Raw genomic sequence first — 14,446 nt, 5'->3', positions numbered from 1 at the left:
TTAAAAAAGGGATAGTAAAATAAAGTTTGTGCCGTGACCAGGATTCGAACCTGGGTTATTGCGACCACAACGCAGTGTCCTAACCACTAGACGATCACGGCAAACTACTTGACCGTACGGCTGACATTGGTCTTCAATTTACAGGTTTAGTTTGTTAAATTGAATAAAGATTTTGTATTAAAAAAGGGAAAATAAAATAAAGTTTGTGCCGTGACCAGGATTCGAACCTGGGTTATTGCGACCACAACGCAGTGTCCTAACCACTCTCGGCAAACTACTAACTTGACCGAACGGCTGACATTGGTCTTCAATTTACAGGTTTAGTTTGTTAAATTGAATAAAGATTTTGTATTAAAAAAGGGAAAGTAAAATAAAGTTTGTGCCGTGACCAGGATTCGAACCTGGGTTATTGCGACCACAACGCAATGTCATAACCACTCTCGGCAAACTACTAACTTGACCGAACGGCTGACATTGGTCTTCAATTTACAGGTTTAGTTTGTTAAATTGAATAAAGATTTTGTATTAAAAAAGGGAAAGTAAAATAAAGTTTGTGCCGTGACCAGGATTCGAACCTGGGTTATTGCGACCACAACGCAATGTCCTAACCACTAGACGATCACGGCAAACTACTTGACCGTAAGACTGATAACGTCTTCTTTTTGAAGGTTTAGTTTGTTAAAATGAAAACAGATTTTTATATTAAAAAAAGGAAATTAAATTAAAGTTTGTGCCGTGACCAGGATTCGAACCTGGGTTATTGCGACCACAACGCAATGTCCTAACCACTAGACGATCATGGCAAGCTACTTTACTGTACGGCTGACATTGTATCAAAAATTGGAAAATTGGAAAGTAAAATAAAGTTTGTGCCATGACCAGGATTCGAACCTGGATAAAACGAACAATGGAAAGCTTATGAGAAACAACTTCCTCTAATATAACGTAATTTTTAAGAAAGAGGTTATTAACTCACTCCGTCAATAAAAGACTTTAGTTGAAGCCTTTTATTATGCATCTGAAAGCACAAAAAAGTAATACAGCAAGGCAAGTAGAGTGTTTTTCTTTTCTTTACATTATTCTCTTGCAAAAATTGACGACCAATAATTTAGTCCAATTCACATGTTATTCATTTTTTATGAATTGGGAAACACCAAGAGAGAATTTACTGGTCTTTGACAATATCACCAATTAATGTGTCAAATGCCATTAAATCACACAAAATGGACCCCATGCTATTCTCTGACTGTAAAACAAATAAAAGGTGTCATGGCTTGGGGCTCATTATTGGTTTGTCATACGAACCAGAACGGTTGTCTGTATGATTACTCAATTATTGTCAGCAGTCAAGCGAACATAGTGAATGGTCCGGGATCCCAAGAGACCCGTTAGCTCGTTTATAATATATCAAAAATTGCTCCTTTTTTGTGGACTTGCTTGTCTGACAGATAACGATGGTCATCGTTTGGGATGACAGCATTTTTATGCACCGTATTATGCATTCATTATTCCGTTCTACGATTACCTTCTTTGATTCAAGACAAAGTCAAACTTGTGGTGGTTGGTGTGATGTTGCTAAAGCGCCTTCAATTGTACGTCTGTTGTCTTTGATTCAAGACAATTAATTTGCGGTTGCGAAAATGCCGTAATTGATGCTTCCTCTCGTTACAGAATTGGGAAGAAACAAAACTCGTGGAGATCACAGATTTACATAAAACTTACACGATCTAATGATGACGATATGAAGAAAATATCCCTTGAAATATTTCCGTCTGAAACTTCATATTTGGTGAGAAATGAATAATCTAATTTCGCGTTCGGAGTTTATCGCTCAGTGAGCGTTTTATTCATTTTTTGTTTTTTGGCATAGATGCAATGCAAAATTTGTAATCGGTTTTTCACTATACTCTCTCGTGAACCAGATGGCCGATCGATCTCAAACTTCTATAGGTTTGTCAGTTAAGTGCTTACACTGCCAGCAAATATATTATGGCCTTTTGGTATCAAGTTAAGATACGGCCTTAATGGCATTACGCCCTCTTTGGTATAATTTAATGTACGACCACTATACACCAAGTTAAGGAACGGCCTCTTTGCATCAAGTTAAGGTTGGCCTACACTGTAAAAACAAAAAACAAAAACATAAAATACGGTGCTTTACCTGGTAGCTATATAGGATGCCAGGTAAAGGGCAGTAAATTTCACAGTGGAAGTTTTGCAAACTCCCCCTTCAACAAGGCACAATTTACACGACTTCCACAGTAAAGTTTACGGTGATTTAAAGGACCGTAACATTTAACGGTATTTTTTTACAGTGACGACATTCGCACCACGACCTCTTACATCAAGTAAAGGTACGGCCTCTTGAATAAAGTTAAGGTACAACCTCTTTGCATCAAGTGAAGGGGTGGACTCCTGAAACAAAGTGAACGTAAAGTTGTTGTTTCAGTCGCAATCAGACGCCACAGCGTTCGCTTACGGTTTGTTTGTTCAGAGTGAGTTTTGAAGGATTTTGAAGGATATAAAACAAAACGACTCTGCTCTCAGTCAGTTCCCATCACTGGGAGGCCTGACCCATTTCTGAAGAATGACGTCAGACGTTCGGGCTAGGGTTTTTATAGCTCTGTTTGACCGTGGTGTGACCAAGAATTTGCCAGCAGAGGGCGCTATTATTATTCATTTTCTGCCAGGGTGCACGCCCGCGTTCGGTATGTCTGTGAGCACGCCCGGTAAATATAAAGAAAACAGAGCGTCGGCGGCGCGCTCATTAACTTTTTGAAGGCCCAAATTATTTGAGACAAATTTGAGTGCCCCCCAAAAAATAAGAAATAATAATAATGATAACAATAAATAATTAAAAAAAATAAAAAAATATTGTGACATGGAGGTTGTTACGGAAGCGTATATAGGACATACCGAAAACAAAATCGGGCTCCACTATTTCGCCCGGGCGGATTACTATTTCGCCCGGGCGGATTACTATTTCGTCCGGGCGGATTACTAACTCGCCCGGGCGAATTACTATTTCGCCCGGACGGATTACTATTTCGCCCGGGCGGATTACTATTTCGCCCGGGCGGATTACTATTTCGCCCGGGCGGATTACTATTTCGCCCGGGCGGATTACTATTTCGCCCGAGCGAATTACTATTTCGCCCGGGCGGATTACTATTTCGCCCGGGCGGATTACTGTTTCGCCCGGGCGAATTACTATTTCGCCCGGGCGGATTACTATTTCGCCCGGGCGGATTACTATTTCGCCCGGGCGGATTACTATTTCGCCCGAGCGAATTACTATTTCGCCCGGGCGGATTACTATTTCGCCCGGGCAGATTACTATTTCGCCCGGGCGGATTGCTATTTCGCCCGGGCGAATTGCTATTTCGCCCGGGCGGATTACTATTTCGCCCGGGCGGATTACTATTTCGCCCGGGCGGATTACTATTTCGCCCGGGCGGATTGTCCCAAACTAGACCCCCCCCCCCCCACCCCACATACAACGTTTAAACACTTCATTATAGGAACCATATCCCAATCCCCATAGTTTGTTTGAATAATTTACATACTTACTTAGACTTAGGGGTTCATGCGTCATCCGACGCATGAGGCAGTCAACGCTCTCCAGGCAGATCGGTATGCAGTCAGTGACCTGACGTCATTCCAGCCTCTATTGACCCTATGATATACCCTGCAAGATATGTTAACAAAAATTTTACCACACAGGCGAAGTAGGATTCTACTCTACTCATTGACCTGTGCTTTCTGCTCTACTCCATAGAGTACTGTACAAAACCAATGATTGCTGAAACCAACGGAGGGCTAGATAGGGCGCCCTCTGCCTTGTAAATCATGGATCATTATAATGTGTTTGCAGAATAGCATGAGTTTTTATGACGAAAGTGTCAGAGAATGTTACTCAATGCTAAAGCATAGGGACAGAATCTACACAGTGCTAAAGCATAGGGGAAGAATCCTACACAGTGCTAAAGCATAGGGACAGAATCCTACTCAATGCTAAAGCATAGGGCCAGAATCCTACTCAATGCTAAAGCATAGGGCCAGAATCCTACACAGTGCTAAAGCATAGGGACAGAATCCTACACAGTGCTAAAGCATGGGCCAGAATCCTACTCAATGCTAAAGCATAGGGCCAGAATAAAGCATTAAAGAGGAAGAACCTTAATCAATGCAATGCAAATTAAAGTTGACAAAATTAATTCAATTTAATATAAAACAGGTTTATTGAAAAAATCCATCGCAATTACAAAACTGAGTTCCACATATTAATGTCAAATAATCACATAAAAAACAAGTTTTAAGGTTGCGTTTAACCATAGAGCTATACATATTGAATAATAATAATAATAACTAGAAATTTAGAGTTTGTGTACAAACTCAGGGTGTTCGGGTGAATGGTCAAATGAGGTCACGTTGTGTACAACATTTGTAGAACATTACAAGAGGTTTCATGTAGTGAAAGAATCTTGTACGTAGCGTTTGTGGTTCTCAAGATATGAATTTTTCAATTATTTACCGTTTATTTAACGTAATGACGTCATCAATGACGTCATCATTCCAAAAAAGTTGCGGGTTCATCTACTCATGAAGGTTCATGTTTATGATAAGTTTCAAGTTCATAGTAGTTTAACATTTTGTTCAAAATCGCACGAAGAAAGATGAGGCGAATCCCAGCGTAGTGGAATTTGAATTACGCGCGCCTTCAACGGAGTCTGCATGTGTATACACAACCCATAATGCCCACAGCCACGCAGTGCTGTTTTGTCGTAGAGCATGGATACAATGTAGGCCTACATGAACTACACGCACACACACCCACCAATACATGTGTACACTGCAGATTGAGGACATACTTTTCATACTATCCAATGGAGGACATTGCCAAAAGTCGAATGGTACCTATCGATGTGAGGACATAACACATGAATCCTTGTTCTTGCGGTTCACTAATGTCAATGTGTATACTGGCCTTCTAGGAAATGTTGTTGGGGGTGGTACACGTATTTTCTTGTTCCTGGGGGGGGGGGGGGGGGGGGCAGGCCAAAAGTCTAGACTAATAATTTGGCTGTGCCTACAGAGTCACTCTAGGTTATGACTGTACTTTGGTGGTGCATGAGACCTTAAATTTGTTGAAGTGTCATCGTGTTTCTACAAAAGTCCTTAATGTTTCTCCAAGTTCTGGTCTGCAATGCCACAGGACAGGACGATTCAATGTCACGTTTCCCTGGAATCTTCTTCAGCAAAAAGAATCTCTGCAAGCCCTCGGTGACGTCTTTCTTTTCCTGGGCAGTCCAGGGGCGTCGCTTGAATTGTCGACGCTTGACTTGTCGATCTTTTGGAGCTGGATCCGTTTGGGTTGGTGGCCTTCCTACAACACACAGGAAAGAAGAGGTAAATTAGTCAACATAATCAAATGGGGCGTATACATAACCTAAATATGTTCATGTTACCGATGTGACATTTACTCCTCGAGTAAATCAATACGCAACTGAGCACAAAAGAATGCGATAAAGGTACCTGCAGAAAATGCCTGACAAGAAGCAGCCATCTTGTTTCATGCTACCGTACAGAATGAGTTGCCGAGATGGGCTAATCACTCGGCTGTGCCTACAGAGTGACTTTAGGTTATGACTGTACTTTGGTGGTGCATGACACCTTAAATTTGTTGACAGCAAACGGAGTCTGGCATCTTATCGCATTTGGGTCTAGGGGGGTCGGTCAACAGGGAATAGGACCAGCATATGCAAGAGACCTACAAGAGATATAGGCAGTCACAAATATTACAAACTTACTGTCATCAACACTGTCCTCCAAAGCTGGGTCACACGAGTCACCTGAATCACTGCTGTCCTCATCGCTGCTGAAGCCTTCTGCAATAAAAAGAAATAAAACTTCTACAGTTAGCTTTGATGACTTTCTGGCACACAAATAAAAATGTGGGCCAATCCGTTGGGTTGGGTGTGTGGGGTTTGGGGTGTACAGTGAATGATGTTCAAAATGGGGGGGGGGGGGGGGTTAGGTGATGACGGCCACAGGCCGAGTTATCATGCCCCAAAAACAAAGAGCAATTGTAACATTTAGGTATGCTTGCTTTTTGGCGCACACACCTAAACATGTTGGCCAATCCATTGGGTGGGGGGGGGGGATGGGGGGGGGAGGTTGTACAGTGAATGAATGTTATGGGGGGGGGAGTTACCACAGTTTGAATTAATTTGGAAAGACAAGTTAAAAACGGGTTTGTTTACCTCCAGTAACATGCAACTCCTCCAAAGATTTGCCATGTTGCGAAACCAAGTTGCCTCTCTCCAAGCTGAGGAAGAGTCTAGACAGTTTGGTAACCCTCTGGACAGTGTCTGGCAACCGGTAGTACTCACGATGGACCCGCAAATCATGACCCATGAAGTTTGCAAGTGTTTCAAGCTGATGTTCATTCAAGGCCAGAATTTGCGAAACAGTCGCTACATGTTTACGAAGCTTTGTAGACCGCATGCTATCAGCATTCTCAAGGCCCGCCTGATTTGCATATGCTCGTAGACAGTCGCTTCCTCGTATATGACCTGAGCCTCCGTAACAACTTCGTGCGAATAAGAATATATTGTCTTGTGCCACTCCAGCTGCATTTCTATTTGCGACCAGAGCCTTCAACCACGCCATCACATCAGTACCAAGAAGCACAGGAACAGTTCTGCCCCTCTTACCAACTATTTCAATGACTTTGAACATTTTACAGAGGTGCCGTTCAAGATCAGTCATCACGCAATCACCATTCACAATGGCTGCACTACTTCGCTTCTGAAAATATTTTGCAATAAATTGTAATATGAGTGCGATTAACTGTAATAATATGTGCGATAAGGAGGAGGTCCTGTTTTCAAGGTGTCCGTAAAATCGTGGCAAATCTTTTACCTCTCTGTGCGCGATGTAAACAGTCGCTAGATTACAACAAATATGGTTTTATTTGCCAAGCAAAGAGCAAAACTTAGAAACACGTAAGGCTCCACTGGTTATTTGCACTTGTTAATGCAAAAAATTTGTAGTTTTCGGCATTTCTACAAGGTAGAAAAATAAGTAATAATGTTGAGGCCATATAAAACCTCCCGTCATTCCTTTTGTCTATGTTATTGACACTTTTGTTTGGGGTTGTTTCAAGAAACATTTGCTTGAAGATTTTAGGTTAAAATTATATACGTAAATTTTACTACTATCACGGCTTATGTATACATACATTAGTGTAAATAGTGGCAAAAATGACAACTTTAAATTTGTGCAAATAATGAAGATTGTCCCTGCTTGATTTGTTTCTTCCATTTGTTCGATGTGTTGTTATGGAGGATTTAAAGAGACTGTTGCAAGACAAATTTATGTTGTATACAAAGTGACGTTTTAATTTCTAGAATAAGAGTTGATAACCAACGATGTTCTTCAAAACAAACACTACTACTTACTGTGTAACTATCTCTTTAATAAAACTGTCACCGTGCCAAGTTTCAAAATCAAAGGAAACCGACTCGGATTTTGCCCGAGTTCTTTTAGGTGAACAAAATTAATCATAATTCACACAGGCACATTTTCATTTGACAACAAAACAATGCAGAGTGTTTTACAGGGCAGGGTGTTTTCTATTACTTTACAATGATCATTCTACATCACACAGTTGTTTCTTGTTTCACATGATCAATGTCTTTATTTTATAAATGCGTAATGTTAACCTGGCAAATAAATTGAAATTTTTAAAACTAATTACTGTACACCTAAAGGGCAGGAACAAAAATTGTCAGAGTAAAGTGCTTGGTAATTATGATACTAATGATCACTACTATCACTGACATACAGAAACTGTAAATAATTAAATTTAGAAGAAAATGTATACCAATTTGTAAACAGGGAGTTAAGTTAATACACAGTTGAGTTATGATTATTCATTAGAAGTTCATTAACTGCAAAGAAAGCTTATAAATTGACTTTTATGAAAACACACAAAACGTTTTTAACTTGTCCATTAATGGAAAGGATCAGTTCATGAACTTGGTTCATGAACTGCTGTGATGAACATGTCATGAACTGTTTGATGCATGGACTGATCATGAACATTCTTAAAAGCTCATCAAGTCATTAATTCCCTTTTGGCTCAGTCAGTGCACAACTACGAGATAATGAAGCTGACGCGCAGCGTTTCTTTGCAAAATCGTGATCAGAATAGGCGCTCCCAGACCCTTTGAGAATTCATGAGAAAATCCGAGTGTTCATAAGCACGTCAGTAAAACGCTCCGCTTGGTGGGAAATATTTGAACAACACTTAAAATGAAGGAGGATTATCTCGAGATGTTTTGCTAAATGAAGGGTTGTCAAAATTGTTTAACCGTATACACATTTTAAAGAAAAACCGTCGCAAAGTGTGTTATGAATATAACTCTTTTTTTATGAACCCTTCACGTTTGCCGTGACCCTGACTGTTTCCCATTACGTTAGAGATTTGAATGCATAAAATTTTAAGTATCTTGAAGAATGTTGCCGTTGTTAGCTTTTTACATTTTTACTGCGGGAAACATATTTTTTCGGTGTCAAAAAAATGGGCAAAATGTTACAATTTCGTAATTTTTTTTATGGAATTGATTATGACGTCAGGGTTACATGACATACGCGCGTTCTATTCCAGCAGCGCTAACGCGCTAGGCGGGCGCTTTTGTTTCTTTTGCGTACATACGAACGGGTTACACTAAACAGCATACATCTTCCCCAAAATGAGTTTACTTAATTAAAACGGAGACGGCGCACGCCGCACGTTTGCCGTGACCCTGCTGTTTCCCGTAACATCTTACAAAATAAACAAGTGATTTGCATAAAAGAACAAACAACATTTTCACACATTTGTTCAAATCTACTGCGGGCATTTCATGAAAAGGGTATGGTTTGATGCATAGAGCTTTAAACTTGTATATGCATAGCTCTAATGTTTGATGACAATTAGTTAACAACAGGATGGACCACGTGAAGGTTGTCACCTCCCACCCCACAAATAACTGTTTAAAGAGATCGTTTAAAATCTACATCGTTAATGAGTACTCAAACCCCCTAGAAAATGTCATGACCTTGTAATTAAAATTTTGTTTTTGCTGCATAGAGCTTTGTTTATATAGCTCTATTGTTTGATGACAATTAGTTTACAACAGGGTGGACCACGTGAAGGTTGTCATCTCCCACCCCACAATTAACAGTTAAAAGAGATCCTAATACATCGTTAATGAGTACTCAAACACACTAAATTAACACTGCAAACAATGTCAACCTTAATGAGTACTCAAACTCTCTAAATAAACACCAAAGAAAATGTCATCACAATGTCATTAACAAATTGGTTTGGTGCGTAGAGCTTTATAAACATGGTTATAAAGCTCTATTGTTTGATGACAATTAGTTAACAACAGGGTGGACCACGTGAAGGTTGTCATCTCCCACCCCACAATTAACAGTGAAAAGAGATCATAATACATCGTTAATGAGTACTCAAACACCCATAATTAACACTGCAAACAATGTCAACCTTACAGCGCCAGCCACCAACCCGGTCATTCCCTGAATCAAACACCCTTCATAAAAACCCTAGAAAATGGCATGACCTTTGTAATTACAAAACCTCGTTAATGAGTACTCGAAACCGTATATACATGTAAACACCATAAACAATGTCATAACCTTGTTATCAAATAACGTCGTTAAGAGTACTCCAAAACTGGACTGCATACCCTTAATAAATACCGTGGAAAATGTCTAGACCTTCGTAATAATAAACCTGGTTAATGAGTACTCAAACACACACAAGGTCATGACCTTTGAAAAAGAGTTACTTCAAACCCCAAGTGTGTCACAATATTTACATGTCTTCCTATAGTAACCAGTAAAAAACATGGTGGCCACCATGTGAGGGTACCCCAAACAGATACCATGTTAATAATTAGAATAATAAATAATTGAATTACAGGGTGACACAAAATAAAAGGTTACAATTTATAATTAATTCATTATTACGATACAAAACTTCATTACATAAATCAACACTTATATACAGTCCTTAACACACTTTTTTAACGTCGTTAAGACTCTTAGAGTACTCAAAAACTGGACTGATAATCCATATAAATACCATGGACAATGGCTAGACCTTTGTAATTATAAACCTGGTTAATGAGTACTCAAACACACACAAGGTCATGACCTTTGACATAACAAACTTTAAAAAGAGTTACTAAACCCCAAGTGTGTCACAATATTTACATGTCTTCATATAGTAACCAGTAAAAAAACATGGTGGCCACCATGTGAGGGTACCCCAGAATAGATACCATGTAAACAATTAGAATAACAAATAATTGAATTACAGAGTGACACAAAACAAAAGTTACAATTTATATTTAATTCATTATTACAATACAAAACTTCATTACATAAATCGCCACTTATATACAGTCCTTAACACACTTGTTTAACGTCGTTAAGAGTACTCAAAAACTGGACTGATTATCCTTAACAAATACCATGAACAATATGTCTAGACCATTGTAATAATAAACCTGGTTAATGAGTACTCAAACACACACAAGGTCATGACCTTTGACATAACAAACTTTAAAAAGAGTTCTTAACCCCAAGTGTGTCACAATATTTACATGTCTTCATATAGTAACCAGTAAAAAAACATGGTGGCCACCATGTGAGGGTACCCCAGAAGAGATACCATGTTAATAATTAAAATAATAAATAATTGAATTACAGAGTGACACAAAACAAAAGTTACAATTTATATTTAATTCATTATTACAATACAAAACTTCATTACATAAATCGCCACTTATATACAGTCCTTAACACACTTGTTTAACGTCGTTAAGAGTACTCAAAAACTGGACTGATTATCCCTAACAAATACCATGAACAATGTCTAGACCTTTGTAATAATAAACCTGGTTAATGAGTACTCAAACACACACAAGGTCATGACCTTTGACATTACAAACTTTAACAAGAGTTACTAAACCCCAAGTGTGTCACAATATTTACATGTCTTCATATAGTAACCAGTAAAAAAACATGGTGGCCACCATGTGAGGGTACCCCAGAACAGATACCATGTAAACAATAAGAATAACAAATAATTGAATTACAGAGTGACACAAAATAAAAGTTACAATTTTAATTTATTATCAAAATACAAAACTTCATTACATATACCACCACTTACAGTCCTTAACACACTTGTTTAACGTCTTAAGAGTACTCGAAAACTGGACTGATTATCCATATAAATACCATGGACAATGTCTAGACCTTTGTAATTATAAACCTGTTTAATGAGTACTCAAACACACACACAAGGTCATGACCTTTGACATTAAAAACTTTAACATAGTTACTAAACTCCAAGTGTGTCACAATATTGACATGTCTTCATATAGTAACCAGTAAAGAAACATGGTAGCCACCATGTGAGGGTACCCCAGAACAGATACCATGTAAACAATAGAATAACAAATAATTGAATTACAGAGTGACACAAAATAAAAGTTACAATTTTTAATTAATTCATTATTACAATACAAAACTTCATTACATAAATCACCACTTATAAACAGTCCTTAACACACTTGTTTAACGACGTTAAGAGTACTCAAAAACTGGACTGATTATCCTTAATAAATACCATGAACAATGTCTAGACCTTTGTAATAATAAACCTGGTTAATGAGTACTCAAACACACACAAGGTCATGACCTTTGACATAACAAACTTTAAAAAGAGTTCTAAACCCCAAGTGTGTCACAATATTTACATGTCTTCAGATAGTAACCAGTAAAAAAACATTGTGGCCACCATGTGAGGGTACCCCAGAAGAGATACCATGTTAATAATTAAAATAATAAATAATTGAATTACAGAGTGACACAAAACAAAAGTTACAATTTATATTTAATTCATTATTACAATACAAAACTTCATTACATAAATCGCCACTTATATACAGTCCTTAACACACTTGTTTAACGTCGTTAAGAGTACTCAAAAACTGGACTGATTATCCCTAACAAATACCATGAACAATGTCTAGACCTTTGTAATAATAAACCTGGTTAATGAGTACTCAAACACACACAAGGTCATGACCTTTGACATTACAAACTTTAACAAGAGTTACTAAACCCCAAGTGTGTCACAATATTTACATGTCTTCATATAGTAACCAGTAAAAAAAACATGGTGGCCACCATGTGAGGGTACCCCAGAACAGATACCATGTAAACAATAAGAATAACAAATAATTGAATTACAGAGTGACACAAAATAAAAGTTACAATTTATATTTAATTCATTATCAAAATACAAAACTTCATTACATATACCACCACTAACAGTCCTTAACACACTTATTTAACGTCTTAAGAGTACTCGAAAACTGGACTGATTATCCATATAAATACCATGGACAATGTCTAGACCTTTGTAACTATAAACCTGTTTAATGAGTACTCAAACACACACACAAGGTCATGACCTTTGACATTAAAAACTTTAACAAGAGTTACTAAACCCCAAGTGTGTCACAATATTGACATGTCTTCATATAGTAACCAGTAAAGAAACATGGTAGCCACCATGTGAGGGTACCCCAGAACAGATACCATGTAAACAATAGAATAACAAATAATTGAATTACAGAGTGACACAAAATAAAAGTTACAATTTTTAATTAATTCATTATTACAATACAAAACTTCATTACATAAATCACCACTTATAAACAGTCCTTAACACACTTGTTTAACGACGTTAAGAGTACTCAAAAACTGGACTGATTATCCTTAATAAATACCATGAACAATGTCTAGACCTTTGTAATAATAAACCTGGTTAATGAGTACTCAAACACACACAAGGTCATGACCTTTGACATAACAAACTTTAAAAAGAGTTCTAAACCCCAAGTGTGTCACAATATTTACATGTCTTCAGATAGTAACCAGTAAAAAAAACATGGTGGCCACCATGTGAGGGTACCCCAGAAGAGATACCATGTTAATAATTAAAATAATAAATAATTGAATTACAGAGTGACACAAAATAAAAGTTACAATTTATATTTAATTCATTATCAAAATACAAAACTTCATTACATATACCACCACTAACAGTCCTTAACACACTTATTTAACGTCTTAAGAGTACTCGAAAACTGGACTGATTATCCATATAAATACCATGGACAATGTCTAGACCTTTGTAACTATAAACCTGTTTAATGAGTACTCAAACACACACACAAGGTCATGACCTTTGACATTAAAAACTTTAACAAGAGTTACTAAACCCCAAGTGTGTCACAATATTGACATGTCTTCATATAGTAACCAGTAAAGAAACATGGTAGCCACCATGTGAGGGTACCCCAGAACAGATACCATGTAAACAATAGAATAACAAATAATTGAATTACAGAGTGACACAAAATAAAAGTTACAATTTTTAATTAATTCATTATTACAATACAAAACTTCATTACATAAATCACCACTTATAAACAGTCCTTAACACACTTGTTTAACGACGTTAAGAGTACTCAAAAACTGGACTGATTATCCTTAATAAATACCATGAACAATGTCTAGACCTTTGTAATAATAAACCTGGTTAATGAGTACTCAAACACACACAAGGTCATGACCTTTGACATAACAAACTTTAAAAAGAGTTCTAAACCCCAAGTGTGTCACAATATTTACATGTCTTCATATAGTAACCAGTAAAAAAACATGGTGGCCACCATGTGAGGGTACCCCTGAACAGATACCATGTAAACAATTAGATTAATAACTAATTAAATTACAGAGTGACACAAAATAAAAGTTACAATTTATATTTAATTCATTATTACAATACAAAACTTCATTACATAAATCACCACTTATATACAGTCCTTAACACACTTGTTTACTTGTTATTGGTAGTGAGTTTACTTTTACAAATAACCTTATGTTGTCTTGACTTTGTACAGAGTAAATATTTTTGTGTAAGTGGCAAAATATCTATCTAGAGAATGTCGTTGATCGTTCTTGCGCTTGTCGCATCCAAGTGACGCTTCCAAATTCTCTGATGTCATCCATCTAACGCCAACTTGGTCTGCCTCTTCGTCTCGTTTGTGTTCTTTGGGTTCATTCTGTTGACAATGTTCATCTGTTGTCATGATGCCTTAGATGAGGTGGTGAAGCAAGTGTTTTATTGGTGTTGCCTAAGGTGGCACAGCATCTTCACGCGTCCAACTTGAAGATGTTCGAACGTGTTAATCCTGTATTAAATATGATCAAAAAAGAAAGAAAAAAATAATTAGAGCGAGATTTGGATTTAAAGGTTAAAGATGTGTGTATACTATATCAAGAATTG

The 14,446-nt window shown here is 37.5% G+C and overlaps 1 protein-coding gene and 3 non-coding genes across 4 annotated transcripts; all 4 read right to left on the bottom strand.

Annotated features, from left to right (window-relative positions):
* Positions 1-29: 29 nt before the first annotated feature.
* On the bottom strand, positions 30-101 carry Trnah-gug (transfer RNA histidin (anticodon GUG)). The gene has a single exon. It is a non-coding gene; the product is annotated as a tRNA-His (tRNA).
* A 453-nt stretch (positions 102-554) lies between these two features.
* Positions 555-626, bottom strand: Trnah-gug (transfer RNA histidin (anticodon GUG)). The gene has a single exon. It is a non-coding gene; the product is annotated as a tRNA-His (tRNA).
* A 105-nt stretch (positions 627-731) lies between these two features.
* Positions 732-803, bottom strand: Trnah-gug (transfer RNA histidin (anticodon GUG)). The gene has a single exon. It is a non-coding gene; the product is annotated as a tRNA-His (tRNA).
* A 4,269-nt stretch (positions 804-5,072) lies between these two features.
* LOC139947188 (uncharacterized) lies at positions 5,073-7,228 on the bottom strand. Its single transcript, XM_071945055.1, has 3 exons — positions 6,264-7,228; positions 5,811-5,888; positions 5,073-5,386 (listed from the first exon to the last, which is right to left on the bottom strand). Exons 1-3 carry the CDS (start codon positions 6,769-6,771, stop codon positions 5,139-5,141), a joined length of 834 nt encoding a protein of 277 aa, XP_071801156.1. The 5' UTR covers positions 6,772-7,228; the 3' UTR covers positions 5,073-5,138.
* Between the last annotated feature and the right edge of the window lie 7,218 nt (positions 7,229-14,446).

Source organism: Asterias amurensis, chromosome 14 (genome assembly GCF_032118995.1).
Source record: "Asterias amurensis chromosome 14, ASM3211899v1".
Classification (NCBI taxonomy): Eukaryota; Metazoa; Echinodermata; class Asteroidea; order Forcipulatida; family Asteriidae; genus Asterias; species Asterias amurensis.
The sequence above is the reverse complement of the archived record's forward strand: the minus strand, read 5'-3'. Positions and strand labels throughout refer to the sequence as shown.

Bases quoted from the DNA above. Each gene is read 5' to 3' on its own strand.
- LOC139947188 (XM_071945055.1), bottom strand. From the start codon at position 6,771: ATGACTGATCTTGAACGGCACCTCTGTAAAATGTTCAAAGTCATTGAA. The intron at 5,889-6,263 runs GTAAACAAACCC...TTTTTATTGCAG, and splicing joins GGAGTTGCATGTTACTGGAG to AAGGCTTCAGCAGCGATGAG. The intron at 5,387-5,810 runs GTAAGTTTGTAA...TGTGTGTTGTAG, and splicing joins GGAGGACAGTGTTGATGACA to GAAGGCCACCAACCCAAACG.